This window comes from Onychomys torridus, chromosome 4 (genome assembly GCF_903995425.1).
Source record: "Onychomys torridus chromosome 4, mOncTor1.1, whole genome shotgun sequence".
Classification (NCBI taxonomy): domain Eukaryota; kingdom Metazoa; phylum Chordata; class Mammalia; order Rodentia; family Cricetidae; genus Onychomys; species Onychomys torridus.
The window spans coordinates 142,133,287-142,154,766 of record NC_050446.1 but is presented as its reverse complement, the minus strand read 5'-3'; the positions used below and the strand labels follow the sequence as shown (position 1 = coordinate 142,154,766).

Genomic DNA, 21,480 nt, shown 5'->3' with positions numbered 1-21,480 from the left:
TGTACCAGATGGTTAACATCACACAGAAGAGTCTGTTGGGAGAGAGAGCAGCAGATCCCACAGTGAGCAGTCAGTGTCACCATTTATGTGGCTCCCTTCAGGCTTTTGGTAAGCATGCCTGACATCAGAAGGAAAGCATTAAAATAAACTCTTTGTATTTTTTAACTAATGCATCACAAGCACTTACTTACTATTTGTTGAAACTTAGTCAAGAATAGCTTTAATTTGCAATTGCAAAGTACATTTAAGTGATGAATATTTTTTCAAGGCTGGGAGTGTAGCTCAGTCATTGAATGCTTGCCTAGCATGTACAAGGCCCTGGATTCCATTATTAACACAGTAACGAAATATGCATGCGTGCGTACATGTACATGCATACTTCAATCTAAGGAAAGGTACAAACAAGTTGGAGTTTCTTGAGAATCTGTAATGATGGACCTAGATTTGTGTTAAATGTTTGAGGGGTTGGAAGGGTGTGGGGGTTGCCTGTATCAATACAGTCAAATCTGCCTGATGGTTTGACACATTCTGAGGGTGTTTTAGGTAGGCCTAGTATTGTGTTATCCTGGCAGTGCTGCTATGAATTTGTTCGTTCCACAGCATAGCACAAACTACAAATCTGTGCAGGAAAACAGGGTCTCCATTTGCGGTTGGACACACAGTGCCGAATTCTGTAGTGGAAGTTGTAGTGATGGCGGAAGCGGGGTTGCTGAGAACCAGACCCAAGGTCTTATGTGTGCAAGCACATTTTTGTACCTCACCCCAGATAGCATCAAAAGTCAAGTAAAAGCCCCAATTTTAATTTCTTTTCCTTTTTCCTGGACCTTAGATGGAAGCTGATCTGTCAGGGGTACTGGTTTGGAGCATACTCTGCTCAGAGCTCTGTCTTCTTGATTTCCCTTTGCCCCAAATGCTCACCTCCATTTCCCTCTCCACCAGAGGACTTGCTCCAAAGTCCCTCCGGTGTGTCTGAGAGTTGAACTGTCAGAGGCAGCAATATGCATGGGACTCCCTTGGCAACTTACAGTCCCACGCTGTCATCTAGTCTCCTGCCACACTGCTGCCCTGCAGGCCTCTGATCAGGCTGCTGCTGATGTCTGAGTCTCTTATGCTAGTGTAGGAATTCACACCCAGCCCCTTGCCTCCAGACCGTCCTTCTCACAAAGATGTATTTATTATGTATACAATGTTCTAATTTATCCTCGCAGGCCAGAAGAGGGCACCAGATCTCATTACAGATGGCTGTGAGCCACCATGTGGTTGCTGGGAATTGAACTCAGGGCCTCTGGAAGAACAGTCGGTGCTTTTAACCTCTGAGCCATCTCTCCAGCCCATCTTCTCACATTTTTAATGTTTAAATTCTTTAATTTATGTTTATAATTTCTTTAGGTCAGTTGCCCCCCAAAACAAAGGGTGTGAATTTTGTCTAAAGTTTTACACTGCTCAGTCTGTTCTCTCTGGGCAGTGGACCTGACACAGCTACGGGACAATGTGGCCACCAATCTCTGCGAGAACTCTAGTCGATGGTTCTGTGATTTGTGTAACTACCTTGGTGGCACTTAGCCCCTTTCCTCCTTCCCTTCTTTCTAACTACCTGTGTTCCTCATAGACAGGCTCTAAGCAGACCAGGGGACCAGGTGCCACCAAGCAGTAAGGCTGCTCCCTGTAGGGAAAAAGGGCCAACCAAAGAAACCCACCCTGGCCCTGAAACCAGAGCTCTGTCCTATTGCAGCTCCAGGATAGCCCGACTTCCCGATGAACAGGATACCTTTCCCTCCAGAGCTGTAACACTCACACTCCCTGCTGCGAGTTCCTCCTGCTGTGCTCTCATGACTGTGCTTAGCAACATCTGGGTGCGCGGATGAGATCCCCATACAGACACTTGCCCATAGGCCTCCCTTGTCTCCTCCCTGGAGGACCCACGAGTACAAGTCCTTTCTTGGCCACCAACTATGTTGTAAATGGGGAAGTGAGTTCCCATTACCTGATACTGGTTTGCTGGCTGTTCAGTCTTTCTGAATTTAGGCCTTGTGCATCAAGTATGAAGTTATGTCTGACAAAAGGCACAGAGCCAGCCATAGTGAGCTCCTCCTGCCGGAGCCCGTGTGTGTGTTTCACACACACACACACACACACACACACCCTCCTCAGCCAAGAGCACCAGGAGTCCCTTTGCTCTGCCCCTTTGCTCTGTCCTCGTACCCAGCCCCTCTGCACATCCTGTTGGTCCAGGGCAGACTGGACTCTGCTGGCTCGTGTGGGACCCTCTCTCCCTGGGCACTCTGCTGCCTCTTCTTGCTCTGTATGCACAGCAGCAGTAGGATCATTGCAGGCCCTCAAATCATGCCACAACCCTGCCTGCAGCCCTCCAGTCATGCTTGGTGAATCTGAAATCTGTCATGGCACTCCCTTGGCTCCCAGCATCCTTTGAGATTCTTTATCTCTTAGCATATGAACTCTGAAGTTGCCTTATTCCTCGTTGTATTGCTAGTATTTGGCAGCATGCCCTCCACATAGCAGGCAGTCAGGAATGCAGCCAAATTGCTGGGCAGAGGCCAGACAGGTCCTAGGTAAGGAGAAAAAGACACCTCGGCAACCCAGGAAACACACGCAGGCTGCCTGGGAAGGGGAGTGAGGCTGCAGGGTGTGAAACACAGTGAGTGGGCAGGGCAGAGTGGTGCACAGACTCCATCAGGAAGGCCACAAGGCCTTCCCACTTGTGGGAACAGCATGCAACAAAGGAAGCAGTGGCAAGGCTTGAAGTGGGGGACCGACATGATCAGACTGGCGTTTAAACAGATAACGAGTCTTATTCAAGGGGCATGGTCCCTAGGTCCCCCAAAAAGCTCATGCCTGCCTCCCAGTTAATAGTCAACACAGTGACTGGTGGGGCGGAGGCTGCAGCAGGCACAGATTCAGCAGAACCTTCCCAGGTTCAGAGGGAATATGAGACAACTAGCTTTGGAGCATTGTGACAGAATCCCGTTTCAACTGACAATGATAAGATGAGGAAGAGGCTGTCGGGGCCTGGTGTCCCGACTTTCAGCTGCCGTCACAGGCATGAAGAGGCAAGGGCTGAGCCGAAGAGTAGAGCCAAGGTACCCAGAGATCTTGTAACTAGCATGCTTTCGGGCTTGGGGGCCACTCTGAAAGGACTCCCAGATTTTTGAGCAGGGAGAAGGAAACAGATTCTTGCTTCTGAAACTGCTCTTGGGTTTGATTTCACACCCCTCCCCTGTGCCCTTAGGACTTCCACGTAAGACCCTGGGCACACATAGTAATTACCCTTCTCCAAATGATGGAATTACATATGTAAACATCTAGACTCCGTTGTGGGTAGAGTCCATCTGGGTGGGACCTGAGGTACTGCCCTTACCCCTAGCTGTGAAAATGGAAGCCTAGGGCTGGAGAGATGGCTCAGAGGTAAAAGCACTGGCTGCTCTTTCAGAGGTCCTGAGTTCAATTCCCAGCAACCATATGATGGCTCACAACCATCTGTAATGAGAACTTGTGCCCTCTCCAGGGATGCAGGGATACATGCAGGCAGAACACTATATACATAATAAATAATTTGGGGGGGGGGGGGGACAGAAAGAAAGGAAGGAAGAAAGAAAGCCTAGAGTCAGAGATTCTTGCTGACTGCCTCTAACTCCAGAGGGGTAGAATGAGACCAACCTCCAGGAGATTGGTCCTGGCTTCTAACAACCCTGACTTGTTTCTTTTTTTTATTTCTTCCTCAGATATTCTCCCAGGAGTACATCAACCTCTTGCTGTCCATGTATTTCTTCGTGCTGGGGATCCTGGCCCTGTCCCACACCATCAGGTCAGAAGGCATCTCCCAGCAGCATTTGAAGCCACTTTCTCAGGAGCCAGTACAGGGTCTTGGATGGGAACATGATCTTTTGTGTCATTCCAAGCCAGGTTTAAATCTAAGGGATTCTTCCCCTGTGTCATATTGGACATGACCTGGGATGGAAACCGGGATCTCTCTGGGCCACAGTCTCCTTATAGGGACTTACAGGGCTAGCCAGTTACTGTGGCTCTCATCACTCAAGAGGCTGAGGCAAGCTCCAGGCATCTTAGAGAGGGAGAACCCAGTCAGGAGAGTCAGAGTGTCATCACGGTGCTGAGATATAACACCCTAGTGGCACTTGCCAAGCTCTAGGCTCAGCTCCTCATGGGACAGACACACTCTTAACAGTAGAGGGGTGGGAATGCAGGCTCTAGTTTGACCGCCTGGCCTTAAGTCCAGCCTCTACACTACAAGTTAATCTCCGGCTTCAGTCTCTTCAAGGGTGTATTTAAAAAAAAAAAAAAAAAAAAAAAAAGCAATGCCCTTCGTGTAGAAAACATATCATAGTCGGTAGATACAATTGTCACCTTCATTAGGACTGCTGATTGCCTGTGCCAACTTGCTAGACACCTTGGCTAGCTCGCTCTTGCTGTTGATCCTGGGTTACAGTCAGATAAGCGGAAGTTAGTGAGAGGAAGACAGGATAGGATCACACAGCAAACAGCCAAACCAGGATCGAAGCCCAGGTCTGGACACAGGCCGTTCTGCTCAGATCCAGTTGCTCACATCAGGACATCAAACATGAAGAATTTAGGGCAGTGTCATAGGAACAAGGGGCTACTGGCCACCTTCACTCTGCAGGGCTAGCTAGCTGCACACTTATAATCTCTTGGCATCATTTCATGTTCACCAAATGAGAGTCTTACCCTCTAGTATGGACAGCAAAGCTAGCCCAGCACTCTTCTGTCTGCCTCTTTGCAGTTGTCCACAGACAGACTGAGGAGTGGCCAGGAAGAATTGCCCAAAGAAAACTCAGCTTGCACTCAGGTTTGGAAGATAGGTATCCTGGGAGAAGTATAAGAGAGGTGCCATACCAGGAGCTGGATGGCCTTTGCACATTAAGGAATAAATAAAGGTCAGGCACCTTCCAAAGTATTCAGAGGTAGACAGAGTAGAATCTGCCCCAGAGGGAGTAAATGCCAAGGACAGTGAGGCTTATTCCTCTGCACACACTGGCGGGAAGATGGCAGTCAGAGTGTGGTCTCAAAAGGGGCCTCTGCCTCTCTAAGTATCAGCTTTCCCCTATAGACCATGCAGAACCTTCTAACAGGGACAGGAAGCATCAGATGGGCTGCCGTGCCAGGCACACGGTGGGCTTAGGACTGGCCCAGTGGGTGTTACATGCCTGGGACTTTGGCTGTAGGCTTTGTACTAAACCCAGCACTATCTTTACCTGCAAAATCTTATTCTAGCTAAGTTGAAAATACCATGGCCCGTCTCAGAGAACCTGAATGACTTGGACCTAGCAAGAATAGCAGCAGGTCCAGCATTCATGAGGACCTAAGGCAAGGACAGGAGGCATCACTTGGAAATTCCGGGTCTCCTTTTCCATGCTGATGACTCCTCCAAGTCTAGTCAGTCCCCCGCAGTGTCTACAAGAGGTTTGAGGTCCCCAATCCTTCCACAGCCTAGCTTCACCACACAGAACATATACTTTGAAAGCAACATTTAGACCATGTGCTTGAGCACTGATTATTTCACATTATCTCAGCAGCCCTGCATCCATCTAACCACAAACTGTTGTGTTCCCAATGTCTCAGATTAACCAGTTGTCTCTACCCTCTAACCAATTCGTACATTTTAGTGATAGATTTTATCAACAGAAAATAAAACCAGCAATTGCCTAGGAGTATAGCTTAGTGGTAGAGCACTTGCCTAATAAGGGTAAGGCCCAGGGTTTGAACCTAGCACCACAAATAAGCAAAAGTCAGTCGTTAACCTCATGGGAAGCCAGGTGGTACCCCCATGTCTTTAATCCCAGTACTCGAATCAGAAGCAGACAAATCTCTGAGTTCGAGGTCAGCCTGATCTACATAGTTGCACGTCAACCAGGGCTATACTGTGAGTGAGACTTGGTCTCAAAAAAAAAAAAAAGACAAGACACACAGGGCCTTGGTTTGGTGGCTCATGTCTCTAATCCCAGCACTTGGGAGGTAGAGGCAGGAGGACAGGAGTTCAAGGTCATCCTTAGCTATACAGCTACTTCAAGACCAGTTTGAGTTATATGAAATAGTGTCTCAAAATAACAAATAAATGGTGCATGGTAAAATTTGTCAGCTAGAGACTGGTTTTTGTTTTCATGTTGGGTGTTGGACTTAGGGGCCTTGTACTTACTTACCCTAGGCAGTCTCTTCTACCCAGCTACAGCCCACCCACCCCCTTTTTTCTCTTTCTTCTGGTGTTAGGAATTGAACCCAGGAACTCCCATATGCTAGTCAAGTGTTCTAGCACTAAGCCACATCCCCACAATCATTTTCTCATAAAATTCAGAGCAATAGTAATCTGCTCTGGCACCCATATAAAGGTCCCAGGAACTTGGCAGGCTGAGGCAGTTGGATCATGAGTTCAAGACCAGCCTGGGCTACAAAAACTGCCAGATAAATGAAGCCATAAAGTTTTTCATGAGAAAAAGCAAAACCCTGTGCTCGCTTCAGCAGCACATATACTAAAATTGGAATGAGAAAGAGCAAAACCCAACGAAAGCAATTTTATTACGAGGGCATATAATTTAATCATGTTTTTGTTTTGGGGTTTTTTTTTTTTTAGTGTTGATCCAAATATTAAACTGACTCTCACTCACTAGAGTTGTATTTTCTCAAGTCTTTTGGTTAAGAAAGCTACAGTGTTAAGAGTTTCCACACGCTGTTTATATCCATGAGGCAGACCTTCCTCTGGATCTGTACTGTAAGGCCTGAAGGTATAAGACAAGTCTACCAGGATTCATGGCTGATAAAAGCAGAGGGGTTTGATTCCAGGTCTGTCTGACTCCAGGGCTAGAATTCTTGATTGCTTTGGCAGAAGTTGAGGGGAAGGGAGAACTTGGAGAGAACAGACTCATCTCCACAGATCTCTAAAATGCCTGCTAAAGGCATTTTATATCCCAGACCATGCTGGCCTTTGCTGCAATGCTCTGAACCCTCCACCTCTACTGCCATCCACTGCCTACCACACACTGTTCAGAACAGACCACAGCTCGTCACAGCCCGCCTTCACCTAATACAGTCAAGACTCCAACTCAGCCAGATTCCACATTCTGCCCAGCCAGCCTTAGCCTATTTTATCACCTGTGGCTGAGCTCCTGCCCTACTCAAGTGGCCCACAGACAAAAAGCCAAAGTCTCCTACCTCAGGAGAACAAGGGCACTCGTCAATTTCATCAGTGCTCACCATGTGCCCCCAAATGGCAAGGGCACTAGGCTGTCTCTCAGGACAAAGCAATGAACTTTAGGTCTGTTTGAACCACGGAGGATCATAAGAACACTCTGCCCACAGTAAAAGTGCATTCAGAGTTACCTAGCAAACCTCTACCACTGTGTCCATCCAGCATGGGAAATGATGGGACGGCAGAGCCCCACCCTCAAGTTCAGACTGACCAGTTGCATCACATACATCGTCCTTTGTGTGTGTGAGACAGCAGGCCCTTTTCTCAGTGCTTGCCTGTAATCCCAGATGTTGGGAGGATCAAAAATTGGAAGCCAACCTCGGCAGCTTAGTGAGACTATCTTAAAATAAGAGCTGGATTTGTAGCTCAGTGGTGTAGATCAGATGCAGAAATCAGTTCAGACATTTAACACCTGAAGTGGAAGCTGCAGTTGAACTTGTAGGACACCAAGTATTAGCTTAATCCTCTTAATCCTGTGAGGGTCTCAGACTTGGTGAGTTATCCCTATAATTCCAGCACTCGGGAGGCACAAACAGGAGGATCATTGCAAGTTTAAGGCCAGCTTGAGCTGTAGAGTGAGACACCCTATCTTTGAGAAGAAACAGTAATCCTCTGAGAAAGGTATTGTAATGTCCAGATATGGAAAGAGTTGCAAGGAGCCGCTAAGTAACTTCTCCAAGCTCACACCTCTAAGAAGTGGCAGAGATAGGACTTGAACCTAGGAAGCGTGTCTCAAGGCTGTTTTGCTGATTAAGATGCAGAACATCAGGTTCCTAAGAGGCTAGGCTGGGTGAGTGCTTCAGCTCGAGCTGCTCTCTGCCTCTGTCTGCACTTGGCACTGTGGCTTTACCCTCCCAAAAGAGATTCAGCAAACTGAGCTTCCAGCCTTGGCCATCTTGGCTGTTTCTGCCTTCCATCTCTTCAGAGCTCTTCCATGAATGCCCACTCCAGATTTCAGCCATGCTGCCGCTTCTCTACCTATGGTGCCATTCACCATCAGTCACATCACACAGCCTGAGGATACAAGGGATCAGTTGTTTGACAAGTGGGAAACTGAGGCCCAGAGATAGTTCTTAAATTCATATTTTCCAAGCCACCAGAATTTCAAAACAAAGACCTCTCTCATCCCTGCCTTATCCATTGTGACCTAAATGTTTCCAGGCCTACCTTGCTTTACTTCTTAGTTAGGAAACCATTCTGGGATATCTTCTATGACCTTTGTTCACAGTTCTTAAACATCTTTACTACAGGCCAGCACTGAGCTGAGCATCTTTCCTGCCTTATTTTATCTTCACACCTCTTTGAGATAGGCCATATGCTTATCCTCATACACAGGTAAGGAGACCAAAGCCCGAGGAGGCTGCCACTAATGTGGCCCCCACAGGACTTATATAGTACTCTATAGTACTGTCACACCCATGACCAAGAGGCCTTGGTTTGCTAATCTTGCTCAAACGTAGTCTATGAAAGAACATGTCTGTCCCTTGCCTGGCCAGGTGCATGCTGGATAACAATGTTTTTAAAGCTATGCTGATCCTAAACAACAAAGACCTCATAGTAGGCTTGAAAAAGAGGATGTTCCTGCCCTGGGGGCAGTGGTTCATCTGGCTGGGTTTCAGTTACATTTGTAAAAGCCCAGTTCTGTAGCATGGGACTTGGTAAGAGTTTGGGAGTACATTTCCTGACAAGAAGCTGATGGGCCAGACTTAGGAATCTTTACTCTCCCCCAAATTTTTCATACCAAATCTGCCTGTGTCCACTTTGCCAATAAGCGAAACAAATCACTGAGAGTTCAGAAACCTCAATTTGAATTTCAGCTCAGATCCTGGCTCCCTGGTCAAGTCATCCTCTAGTAGACTCCAAATCTGTAGAGTGGCGACAATAACATGTACCTCCCAGGGCCTGGGGGTAGCAGCCATAGTGGAAGTTAGTGGGGACTGTTAAGAGCTATGATTGCCCGTGGGGGGCGCTGTTTGCCGACCTGCTTTGTCTTTCTTTCCAGCCCCTTCATGAATAAGTTTTTTCCAGCCAACTTCCCAAATCGCCAGTATCAGCTGCTCTTCACACAGGGCTCTGGGGAAAACAAGGAAGGTCAGTGGTACCCACTTCCCTCTCTCCCCTTTGTTTCCCTAATACTGGGTTCTCCGAAGAAACAAGTAATACAAAGGAGAAACTCCAATCTTATAGCCCTGGTTCATATCCCAGCTTTGCCATTACTCAGACTTGGGAATCTGGGTGAATCTATTTCTGAGCATTAGGTGTTTTTACTGGAAGTTTGTTTCCTCTATCTGTAAAATAAAAATGAGACTCTAGCCCCTTCTTCCATTAGGAAGTAAATAAGTGGAAAGCATTCAGCACAGTGCCTGGCTCATATGTGCACTCAGTAAAAGCTGTACCAGATAGCTAGCTCTTAGCACGTCCGCTCAATGATTGTTTCGCCTAAGCTTTGAAAAAAATCAAACTATGAAGATGTGTTCGTTATCATATGGATTCAAACATGGTGACAAGAGTAATGATGGGTTGAACCAAATGGAAGATAATTTTCACATTTGAGAAGCCTGTGGAACGTATTCCATTCTCTCCTGGTTGCCAAGCACATTCTGCCTCCCCTCCCGCCCCAAACGGTGATGCGATGGTCTCTGCATCAAGTACATCTGTGCCAAATAAATGATTATCGGATTGATTTTTTTTTTTTAAGGCTAAGCCTGGTTTTTTGAGTTTTTTGTTGTTGTTGTTTTTTAACGACCATAGAACCTTCAGGGTTCCAAATCCCCACTGCGCGGCCTGCCGTAAAGAAGACAGGCGCATCCACTGTGCGGCCGGCCGTAGGGAAGACCGGCGCATCCACTGCGCGGCAGGCCGTAAAGAAGACAGGCGCATCCACTGCGCGGCCGGCCGTAGGGAAGACCGGCGCATCCACTGTGCGGACGGCCATAGGGAAGGCAGGCGCATTCACTGCGCGGCAGGCCGTAGGGAAGACAGGCGCATCCACTGCGCATCCCCTGCGCTGCCGGCAGTAGGGAAGACAGGCGCATCCCAATTGGCTGGTTCGCTCCAAGGGGAGCTGGGCAGTGTGCCCGGAAGAGGCGGCGCGGCACGGTGCAGGTCCAGTCGGAACCCGAAGTGGCTGTCCATCCGTAGACGTGGATCCTCTGACGCATCATCCGGTCCGAGCCCCGCCCTTTCTGCAATCGGAAGTCCGGAAAAGAGCCGGAAGTCGGGAGAAGAGCCGTGGCTTGACCACGTCAGGGTCAGAGCAAACGTGGGGGTCAGTGGAACGGAAGTAATTGGATCTTACGGAAGTAATTGGATTTTACGTAGCCGTAAAGTGCTGTCGGTCGAACCATCTTCCGGTTAGCGACAACGGCCGGCTCACATGCCGGTGTTATCCTTCCTGTAGACCGCAACGTGGACCTTCAGCGATCCACTCTTCGCTTCAGCTCTTCCTTGTCGGCGCCTCTTCACACCAAGATCATGTTCAAGAAATTTGACGAGAAGGACTGTGTGTCCAACTGCATCCAGCTGAAAACTTCCGTTATTAAGGGTATTAAGAGCCAACTGACTGAGCAGTTTCCAGGTATCGAGCCGTGGCTTAATCAAATCATGCCTAAGAAAGATCCCGTCAAAATAGTGCGATGCCATGAACACATGGAAATCCTTACAGTTAATGGAGAATTACTGTTTTTCAGACAGAGAAAAGGACCTTTTTATCCAACGCTAAGATTACTTCACAAATACCCATTTATCCTGCCACAGCAGCAGGTTGACAAAGGAGCCATCAAATTTGTGCTCAGTGGTGCAAACATCATGTGTCCAGGTTTAACATCTCCGGGAGCAAAGCTGTATGCTGCTGCAGTAGATACCATCGTGGCGGTCATGGCGGAAGGGAAGGAGCACGCCCTGTGTGTCGGAGTCATGAAAATGGCCGCAGCAGACATTGAGAAAGTCAACAAGGGCATCGGCATTGAGAACATCCATTATCTAAATGACGGGCTGTGGCACATGAAGACATATAAGTGAGCCTTAGACGCAGTGCACTTGAGCTAAATATAAATATTGTGTTGTATCTGTGTGTGTGTCTGTATGTGACATCATGGAGACAATGCCTCTGTGGTTATGATGAATAAACTCAACAGATACCTTTAAAGAGTGAAAATGGGGTGTTGTAACCACAAGAAAGAGCAGGAACTGGGGACAAGCAACAGTTTGCTGCACTTTGGAACCATAGAAGTGGCCACACTCAGTTATTAGGAAATTTGGTAGCATCCAGAGTAGGTCTGACATCAGGGTCTCTACCAAGGTGCTCCTGACAAGAGCAGCCTTCAAGATTCCCTCTTGACTACTTTCTACATCTCTCTTTCCTTCTTCCTCTGCTTGGAAAGGGTTACCAGTAATCCCCTTGATTTCCTAAAATTCCGGACTTGGTAGGAGTAACATGAATTGGGAACCCAATGTGTACCATTGCAGGCACTGTGCTGAGGGCATTGTAAAAGTAGTTTTACTTTTCACAACAGTGCCCCTGACAAAGGGGCTGTTAACTTTTTTACAGATAAGGAAACAAACTCTTAAGAGGCCACGGCCGCCTCCAGGGTCACCCAGCTTTAGGTGGCAGAGCTTATATCCCCAATACCCTATATTTTATCTGGGCCTATGTTTCCCCCCTCTAGAAAATTAAGAGGGGTTGGACATGGCTCCAGTGAGCTTTCCCCAGCCTAATACTCTTGCCAGTCTGAGACAGCCAAGGCCAAGTCCATGAGCCTGTCTGACCATGCCAGCAGTTATGCCCACCTTCATCCAGGGGCTGACAGGTTTGGGGGGACAGCCTCACTCGGGGGAGTGGACTTACCTGGCCTCTCTGCCCAGAGATCATCAACTATGAGTTTGACACTAAGGACCTGGTGTGCCTGGGCCTAAGCAGCATCGTTGGTGTCTGGTACCTGCTGAGGAAGGTAAGTGGTCAGAGCCTCAGCAGATGGGCGGTTGGGGAGACAAGGTAGGATGGGGCACAGTGAGCTAGTCTCACTCCAACCTTTCCCCAGCACTGGATTGCCAACAACCTCTTTGGCCTGGCCTTCTCCCTTAATGGGGTAGAGCTTCTGCACCTGAACAATGTGAGCACTGGCTGCATCCTGCTTGGCGGACTCTTCATCTATGACATCTTCTGGGTGAGTCAGGCAGGGATGTGCTGTCCAGTTCTGAGGGCCCTTCTCCGCCTCCCAGCTTACCTGTATCTCTGCCCTCTCTGTCCAAGTGGCAGTCAGATAGAATTTGTACCCCAGAAGAGGTCTATTTCTGGCCCATCTGTAAATGTGGGAAAAAAGAGTTGCATCTCCTACTTAGAGCCAGCGTACCTAGTGCCTTCATACACCCTGTGGTCTTTACGGGGGTACCACTAAATCCTGTGACTCTGGAGCAAATGAGTTGAGATTCGGGGACATTTGGATAGGAGTGGTGGATGCTGGGGAATGGACCCAGCAAGGAGGACAGAGGTTAGCTGTGTTCTGGCTGCATATTCACTTTCTGAGGCACTGCTAAGGGGTCTGGGAGCTGCCTGGGGTCTTTGTCTCATAAGAGGGATAGAAGCCTGAAGGCTGCCTGGCTTGGGCCAGTTGAGGGTCTTTCTCCGACTCCTTCAGATTTCAGTTTGCCTAGAACCACATCAATGTCTGAGCTCGCCCGGTCCCCTGTTGGACTCTCATGCACCCCAACACCACATCTAGAAGCCTAGGGACAGCCTTTCGTGCCCACCCACCTCCCTTTAGACTCCTGTCTTCTCCTTCCAGGTATTCGGCACCAACGTGATGGTGACTGTGGCCAAGTCCTTTGAGGCACCAATCAAATGTAAGTGACTGCCTCCCACCATCAGGCATCTTCCTCTACCTCAGTTGGCTCATCATCCCTGTTGGTGTCAGAACCTCTCTATTTCCTCTTCATTGACTCATCTGGCTGTGTTCTTGTTCTCAGTCCCCCCCCCCCCCCCCCCCCCAGACCCTTGAGCCACTTGGTCATGACACCGTGTGGCATGAAATGTATAGGAATGGGAATAAGCATAGAGGAGAGGAGAGACTGTCAACACTAACTGTGTCACACCCACTGGGTTCCTCTTGTTACCTAAGTACCAAGTGCTCTCTTGTCTACCGACTCACCATACCTTGGTTTTGTTTTTTAGAATAACCATTGTCTATACAAGTATTAGAAACCTCAACTGTAGAGGTTAAGGGTGTAGTAGCTCATCGGTAGAATGCTTGTCTAGCATGTGTGAACCCTGGGGTTCCATCCCTGCACCTCTGAAAGAAAAAAAGATCCATAACACAGGCATGGGGCACATTCCTGTTGTCCTAGTACTGACTGGAGAGGCTGAGGCAGGAGGATTACAACTTTAAGGCTACCCTAGGCTACATAGCAAGACAGTCCTATTCCCCGCCCCCAAAAAAGCCAGCAGGACGCCTCAGCTAGCACAGTTCTTACTGCCAAACCCGACAACCTGAGTTCGATACCTAGGACCCACATCCTGGAAGGAGAGAACTAATCCCCGTAAGTTGTCCTCTGACCTCCACATGGACACTCTGTTGTACATGTACTCACACACATACAAAAATAAATAAATGTAAAGTTTTTGAAAAAGAAAAAAACTCAAGCTGGCTGGTAGTGGTGCACGTCTTTGATCCTAACACTCAGGAAGCAGAGGCAGTTGGATTTCTTGAGTTCAAGGTCAGCCTGGTGTACAGATCGAGTTCCAGGACAGCCTTGGTGGCCACACAGAGAAACCCTGTCTCAAAAAACCCAAAAGCCAAATCAGCTACCAAAGTCTTTAAACAAGGAGAAACTCTGTTTGGATGTTTATCAAGATGGATTTCAGGTAGCTGAAGCCATCCTGGAACTCACTGGCTAATGGTGGCTTTGAACCACTTCTGCTTCCACCTCCAAAGTTCAGGGGCCGCTGGGCCTGAATAAACAAGGAAATTTTATCTCAAACTACTGTAAGCCTAGATAGAACAGCTCAAGGATGGGTTAATGCCCTTCAGTGAATCACCAAAACAAAGGAGATTTTCCGCCCTCCACCTGTCCTTTAGCTCACCTTTCCATGGTCCCCAGAGGGGAACCACAATTCTAGCGTTAACTCTTCACCCAGACATGGCACAGAGGGGACCGCTTTTTTCTTTCCTCAGGAAGAGTGTTTTTGGTCACACACACCCCCAAAAAAAGCCCTGGGGGAGTTTCTCTTTCATGTTTCATTGGCCAAGTCATATGTTATGGAGCTGCAGGTATCACCAGTAGTAAAGTGCTTTCCTACCGTGTATGAGGACTTGGGTCCTTTGGCTGAGCATGGTACCACACAAGTGCTAATCCTGGTACTGGAGAGGATTGAAAATTCAAAACCAGCCTGGGCTACAAAGCTAGATCATCTCAAAAACAAACAAGTAACCATCCCAAGGTAGATGGGGAAGCAGATTAACTTAGAGTCTCAACTGTGGATGATCTCGAGTCACCCGGGACCACAAGGCTGTACCAGGCACAGTAGCTGGGAAGAGGGAGAGGTGGCCTTGAGAGGATGGAATGCCATGCAGTGATTTGTAGAAGCGTGGTGGTGCTGGCCTGTGGCAGCAGTTAGAGTGAAGTCAGCTTAGAGCTGCTTTCTCGTGGGTCCCATAGCAACATAGAGGGGAAAATGAAGATGAATGAAACCTTTGGTTAGATGGTCCTAGATCCCTCCTTGCCTTAAGAGCTGCCATTTCATCCTGAGAACACCCTGCCATCTCCTATACACTCGAAATACAAATGTGTGTGAGTCAGGCTTGGCAGGGCTGGAGGCAGCAGCCTGAGTAAAGGCTCTCTCTGATGGTTCTGTCTCATCCCTGCAGTGGTGTTCCCCCAGGATCTGCTGGAGAAGGGCCTTGAAGCGGACAACTTTGCCATGCTGGGACTTGGAGATATCGTCATCCCAGGTGATTGCTGGGGAGAGGGCTGTGGGGGGGGGGGGGGTGCCAGGGACTTTACTAGGAGGCGGGTAGGTAACCTTCCCTATTGGGAATAGGGAAGATTGGGTGAGGACTTGGCAGATGCCCCCTCAGAACGTGTTTGTTCTTTTGGTGGCATAGGGCAGCTCTCCTTCCCTTAATTTTGGACTTAAACCAAGAAAGTGGAACTGAGCCCTCAGCTTCAGGTAAACGTGTTCAGAATGGCCTTGAACATATCTTGTAGCCAACCTGGACTTCTAGGCCAGGAGCCGCCCTGCCAATGGGAAGAAAAAGCCTGCCTGGCCTTTCTCTCACTTCAGGAGGCTGACGAAGCTGCAAGTTTGCATCTTTGTCTATCTGTGGCTCCTCTCTCTGTCTGCCTGTCAGGGATCTGTCTAGCTCCTAGTTCCTTTAAAGGACTGAGAGAAATTCCCGTCGTCCTCAGCAGTCTGACTGTGGAAAAGGCCTCCGGCAGAGGATGGGACTATGGCTCAGGAGCAGACACAGAGACGGGAGGGTCATGAATTCAAGGATAGCCTGGTTAAGTGGTCAATGTGTCTTAAAACAAAAGTGAATTCAGTCCCCTGGCAATGGGCAGAGACACTTCATTGGTGATGGTGGTCAGGGACAGAGTAGATTGTGGTCCTGTGTTCATCCTAGGTGGGATGCCTGGCTTGGTGGCCAGAGCGGTCTTTAAAAAAAAATAATAGAATCCCATCCCTAAGACAAATGCCTTACAGCAGTGGTTCTTAACCTTCCGAACGCTGCGATCCTTTAATGCAGCTCCTCACGTGGTGATCTCCAGCTATAAAATTATTTTCATTGCTACTTCATAACTGTAATTTTGCTACTGCTATGGATCATAATGTAAATATAGGTCTTTTGACTCCAAAGGGCTTGCAACCCATGGGTTGAGAACTGCTGCCTTACAAAGACCCAATGTCTAGCTTCACCAGTCTCCTCAGTGCATGGTTCTGGGCTTTAGGAGTGGATACATCCTCTCCTTAATAGTTCCTTCAGGATCTGTATGTGGCTCCAGCAGTCACCAGCCCAGAAAGCAGCCTATTGAACCCCAGGCTCTTAGGACACCAGCAGAGCCCCTCTGCCCTGCTTTAGTTGAAGAGCTGTTACAAGTATCAGTCACCAGGGGGCGCTGAGCTCCAAACACTGTAGGAAAGGCCGCTCTGGTCAGCTTTTTTCTTCCAACTCTCCTCTCACAGTCCTTGCTGAGAATGACTCGGTTCCCTCTTTAAAAATTAGTAACAAAGGGTGGGGAGTGTAACTTAGTGGTAGAGCCCTTGCCTAGCATGTACAGGGTTCCAAACACAACACTGCAAAAATACCTATTCATCGTACTGGATAGTGGATGCTTCTGATGGCCTCAGGGCTTCAGCTCTTGAGAGGCTGCCCTCAGCTAAATGAGACTTAGCCTCTGTCCTGTGTGAGCCCGAAGGCCAGTGATAGGGGAAGATCCGTAAAGGATGTGGTGTGTGTGGCATGCAGAGGTTGGACTGGCTGGCTATGTCTGAGACCGGGGATTCTGGGGTATCTGGACTAGGTTTTGAAGTGTGGGCCAGGTGCTAAGGGACAGAGTTAGCATTCCTGGGCTCCCATGGGACCTCCCAATGGTCTGCTTTTTGCTCCAGCCAGGCAGCAGCCACGGGAGTCTCTCTAGACCTGTTTAGGTTCTCCTGCCCAGAACTCTTCAACAGGCTGTGTTCCTTACTCGGAATATAGACCCGAGCCTGCTGTGTGGCGGTCTGTGCCGTGTGTCCCTCTTGCAGCTCAGGACATGCCTGCCACTCTACCTGGCCAGTGTCACTTTGACGAAGCCCTCTCAGGCTAGACCCGCCTAGTCCACCTTTTATGACAAGAAGTCCGTTTTTCAGATAGAAAAGGCCCAGATTCAATTCCCTGTTGGAGTCTCTCAGAACTGGTACCCTTCTCCCTACCGTCTCGGCCCTTGGCTGAGCTCTGGGAACTCTGGCTTCCCTTGATCCTACACTGTGCCTGGTCGGGGGGATCAGTCAGTGATCTGTTGTGACAGAGTGTGCTGCTGTGGTGGGGACCAGGCTGGTCTCCATCAGTTGGCTGTCCCTCTTCTCCCCAGCCCTGGCTTGCTAACCCTGCCTTTCCCTTTTAGGGATTTTCATTGCCTTGCTACTTCGTTTTGACATCAGGTAAGCAGGGGAGGCGTGGCCTGGCCTGGGGTTCCCCCAGCATTCTCGAGCTATCAGGAGCCCAGAGCAGGCACCTCCACCCACACATCCAGAGAAATTCTCATTTCACCTGCATTCCGAAGATTTGACTGTTTTGTTGTGTTGTGGTTTTGGTTTTGTTTTTAAAGTCCTTTTAGTTGAGATTGGTGCTTGTAGCCCTGAGCTCTTGGTGGCTGGTCTGACCTCAGGAGCCTCCACCTCATGGCCACGGTGGTAAACAGGGGTTCCCACTCGGGTCTGCTGCCAGTCTGTGGAGAGTGCTGAGCACAGGCTGACCTCAGTGGCTTTGGGGAAAGCGAGCCGCAGCCACTGTTTGCCAGGCTGCACTCGAGTCACTGGCCCGGCCAGCTGCTCCCTGTGCTCTCCCCCCTCGGGCTTTTTCAGGCTATGGCAGAAACTTAAGCATAAGGCTGGACTGGAGCTGGGGGGAGCACTTGCCAAGTATGCACGGGGCCGGGCTCAGTCCCCAGCAGGGCCTTGCCCCGTCTGTGGGGATAACCTAGAACCCAAATTGTTTTTTCTCCCAAGAGAATTTATGACTAATAGTCTTACAAGCCATTTTTAGGTTATAATATTTGTTATTTACAAATAGGCTTATGGCTTTCCCATTTTGCAAAGATATAAACCGAACATGAAAATGTAAAGGTAACTTTACTAAAGAGACTTAACTCAGGGAAGTCCAGGGTACATGGCACTCCAGGCTCCCAGCTGAGAGCGCTCTCCCACACACACTCAACTGCAGAGTTCCCCAGAAAGGATGTTCCTACACTAACCCTTCTTTCTACCTTCCTTGAAGCTTGAAGAAGAACACCCACACCTACTTCTACACCAGCTTCGCTGCCTACATCTTTGGCCTGGGCCTCACCATCTTCATCATGCACATCTTCAAGCATGCCCAGGTGAGCTGACCAGCCCTTGGTGTGTCCAGGGTGCTTCCCTGACAACAAGAGAACTCAGAGAGCTGCTCTGTCACCTGCCCGAGCAGCCCTGCAGTGGGAGCAAAACAAAGTTTTGGGTTGTTTCTGACTTGTGGGAATGTGGCAGCTTTAACTCCAGGCAAATGGTGTTTTCAGCATACCACTGCCTTCACTAGAAAAGCAGACTTTTGCCAGAGTTCTCTGCCCGATTTCTGCCTATATCCCATAAGCCAGACAGTATGTCATGTGGCCATTCCAGCTGCAGGGGAGAGGCTGGGGAAGAGAAGATGGCTTCCCAGGCAAGCTAGCATGGACGAACAAAGAGCAGGATTGGGTGGGTGAGGTGTTTCAGCCAAGTGAAAGCTAGCTACACCTACCCAGGAAAGCCAAGGCCCTGCCACCTCCTCCCACCAAGGTGGGCTCTACCACAGTGAGCTGTACCAGGCCTTTTCTTTTAGGCCACCAACCAGCTCCCAAGTCATGACAGAGACTTGTCATTGGTTTTGAACGCTCAGCTAGCTTAGGCGCCTTTCTGGCTAGTTCTTTTAATTTAAATTACCCTGTTTCTCTTTACCTACCTTTTGCGTCGGGGCTTTTTACATTTCTTCCGTATTACTTACTTTCACTCTCTGTCTCTGGTGGGCTGGCGGCTGCCTGGCTTCTTGCCCTGGGCGTGTCCCTCACACTCTCCTTTTGAGCCTAGAGGTCTCCTCCAATTTATGTTCTCTGCCTGCCAGCCCCACCTGTCCTTTCTCCTGCCTCACCATTGGCCGTTCAGTTCTTTATTAAACCGATCAGGTGGCTTAGGCAGGCAAGGTGAAGCAAATGGAGCACACGTTCACGTAATTAAACACACACCCTTACATCATGAACGCAATGCAGCGCGAACAGATGTGACACACCTTTACACGGTTAAAGTCCTATGCTGCGACATGAACAGCATGTGTGAAGGTTGGGGTCTCAGTGGCCTGCAGAGGGGAGACCGGTAAGGACAGAGCAGGCAGGATGGCCTCCTCTCTTGTCTTAACAAACACAACGCACGTGCCAAATCCTGTGCTCCTGCGCTCTTAGCACGTGAGGAAACAAGCTGAGGCACCACCCAGTGAGTGGGTAGTAGAGCTAGGACTTGGCCTGGAACAGTGTGTGGGGCAGAGGCCCGGGCTGCAGGGACAGTGTGTGGGGCAGAGGCCCAGGAAGCCCCAGTGGGAATCCAGTAGACTCCTCTCTGGGACTCAGGCCAGGTTCCAGGAGTCACTCACTTACTCAAATTTCCTCATTCATTAATAAAAGTAGAAAAAAGAGTGGGGATGGGGTAAGTCAATGTAATCACTCAGAGCTCCACTAGATAATGCATTCCCTACACCTCCAGCACAGCGTCGCTTTCTGTGAGTTTGGTTACCCACAGCCCAAAAATATTAAATCAGAAACTCTAGTTTTAAATGCCATGCATTCTGAATACCAAGATTAACGCATACTGTTCACATAAACCATTCCTTGATCCAGCATATCACGTTACATACTGCTTACCATCAGACCCCGTAAGCATTCACTCGCCGAATGCCATACTGTACAGTCTCGAGGTGCTCCAAGGATAGGAGAGAGGCTACTGTTTTATTGCTCCTCACTCCTCCCCTCCCCCAAAGCTCTGTCACATGGGAGCTGCCTTTGAATTCATCACAAGATCAGATTGGTGATCACTACACCTATGCTAAACCTTCCACAAAGATCCAAGGGTGTGGCTCATAAGCAGAGAAACCCAGAGTGTTCACAGAGCCTTCTCGTTTGTTCAGTTATGTTTGGCACAGCTTCTGATGTGCCTGTGGAGCATGACATGCACTTGGTGAGAAGGTTAGAGTGCCAGATCAAGACATAGCTTAGAGGCCTTTTCGAGGCCTGTACTGTAGCTCCCAGCCCTGCGTTGGAGTAGGCCGGAGCCATTCCCCTGGCAGCCACCAGGTGGCAGGCTTGCCTTCCCAGCTGGAGGCGGAAGAGGATCTTGCTCTCAGGCGAGGTGGTGTCCTCCCCATTATGGAGACACTGCAGACCTAGAAAAATACATCCCAGGTAATCCGGCCAGCCAGGCCTGCCTGGGCCTAGGCTACTCCTGGTCCTGATACGTCCAAATGGCCATCTCCCTGAAAGCCCTTGAAGAGGGGATCCAGGACCTAGGAAGAGCCTGTAGAGTGAGGTTGCCTTCTCCGAGACAATGCAGGCAGTCTCCATGTCTGCATTGCTCTGGGCGGAGGCCCCCATGCGGCCTTCAGCTCACTTAGCCTTTTCAAAAGCCTTCCCAGCCAGCCAATGGAAAGCGCCTGTGACCGCAGCTCTCAGGGGGTGGAAGCAGGGGGAACAGAGGTTCAGAATCGTCCTCAGCCACACAGCTAATTCAGATAAGCTTGGGTTACACATATGAGACACTGCTGTCTCAGAAAGCCTGGCCCCCAGCTCACTGCCCTGAGTGGTCCAGCTCTTTCTCCATCACACTCTCATTGAAGATTTTCCCAGGTGCCTTGAGAGGAAAGAAAAGGCAGGCTTGTATCCCTCTGATAATAGCAAACTTGCTCTCTCTTGAAAGAGCCCTTCCCATGAGCCTGAGGCCACCAGCTCCTTTAGAAGTCCTACATTCTGCCCAAGACTGTCTTGGGCAAGAGAAGGTACTGGGCTATACAGGAGGAGGCTTGCTCCAAATCCCAACCAGCTCTTCTCCATCCTCAGACCCCAGTTTGCTCATCCATTTGTTAACTTAGGGTTACTGTGTGGAAGAGTCTTGGGTTTGTATGCGTGGGAGTAAGTGCCTGCAGAAGCCAGCAAAGGGTGTCAGGTTCTGGAGCTGGAGCTATAAGCAGTCGGGAGCCAACAGAACCAAACTTGGGTCTTCTACAAGAGCAATATGCATCCTTTACCTCTCAGCCGTCCCTCCACCCCCTACAAGTTAAACTTGAATGTCAAGTTTGACCTTCTGTTCCTGCCTCTCCTCACGTTGTTTTCGTCCTGTTTTTAGGGGTCTATGTTGGTTGGTTAGGTTTAGTTGGTTGTTGTTTGAGGCAGGGTCTCATTGAGTATCCCTGGCTGGCCTGGAACTTACTGTAGACAGGGTAGCCTGTAATTCATAGAGGTCACCTGCCTCTGCCTCCCAAAATGCTGGGATTAAA

General features: G+C 49.2%; 2 protein-coding genes across 4 annotated transcripts in view; both read left to right on the top strand.

The window, feature by feature from the left end:
• Hm13 (histocompatibility minor 13) overlaps nt 1–21,480 on the top strand; it is a 36,189-nt gene that overhangs the window by 8,137 nt on the left and 6,572 nt on the right. For all 3 annotated transcript variants that reach the window (XR_004944684.1, XM_036183451.1, XM_036183452.1), the window contains exons 3-10: nt 3,741–3,823; nt 9,237–9,325; nt 12,098–12,183; nt 12,274–12,399; nt 13,018–13,075; nt 15,097–15,180; nt 17,336–17,372; nt 18,208–18,310. Coding sequence is in view for 2 of the 3 variants with exons in the window: in XM_036183451.1 (XP_036039344.1) it covers nt 3,741–3,823; nt 9,237–9,325; nt 12,098–12,183; nt 12,274–12,399; nt 13,018–13,075; nt 15,097–15,180; nt 17,336–17,372; nt 18,208–18,310 (666 nt within the window). In the remaining variant the exon portion in view is untranslated. The remainder of the gene's footprint in view (nt 1–3,740; nt 3,824–9,236; nt 9,326–12,097; nt 12,184–12,273; nt 12,400–13,017; nt 13,076–15,096; nt 15,181–17,335; nt 17,373–18,207; nt 18,311–21,480) is intronic.
• LOC118581393 (malignant T-cell-amplified sequence 2) lies at nt 9,332–12,091 on the top strand. Its single transcript, XM_036183453.1, has one exon. It carries the CDS (start codon nt 10,709–10,711, stop codon nt 11,252–11,254), a length of 546 nt encoding a protein of 181 aa, XP_036039346.1. The 5' UTR covers nt 9,332–10,708; the 3' UTR covers nt 11,255–12,091.

Coding starts and splice junctions, on each gene's coding strand:
- LOC118581393 (XM_036183453.1), top strand. CDS start 10,709: ATGTTCAAGAAATTTGACGAGAAGGACTGTGTGTCCAACTGCATCCAG.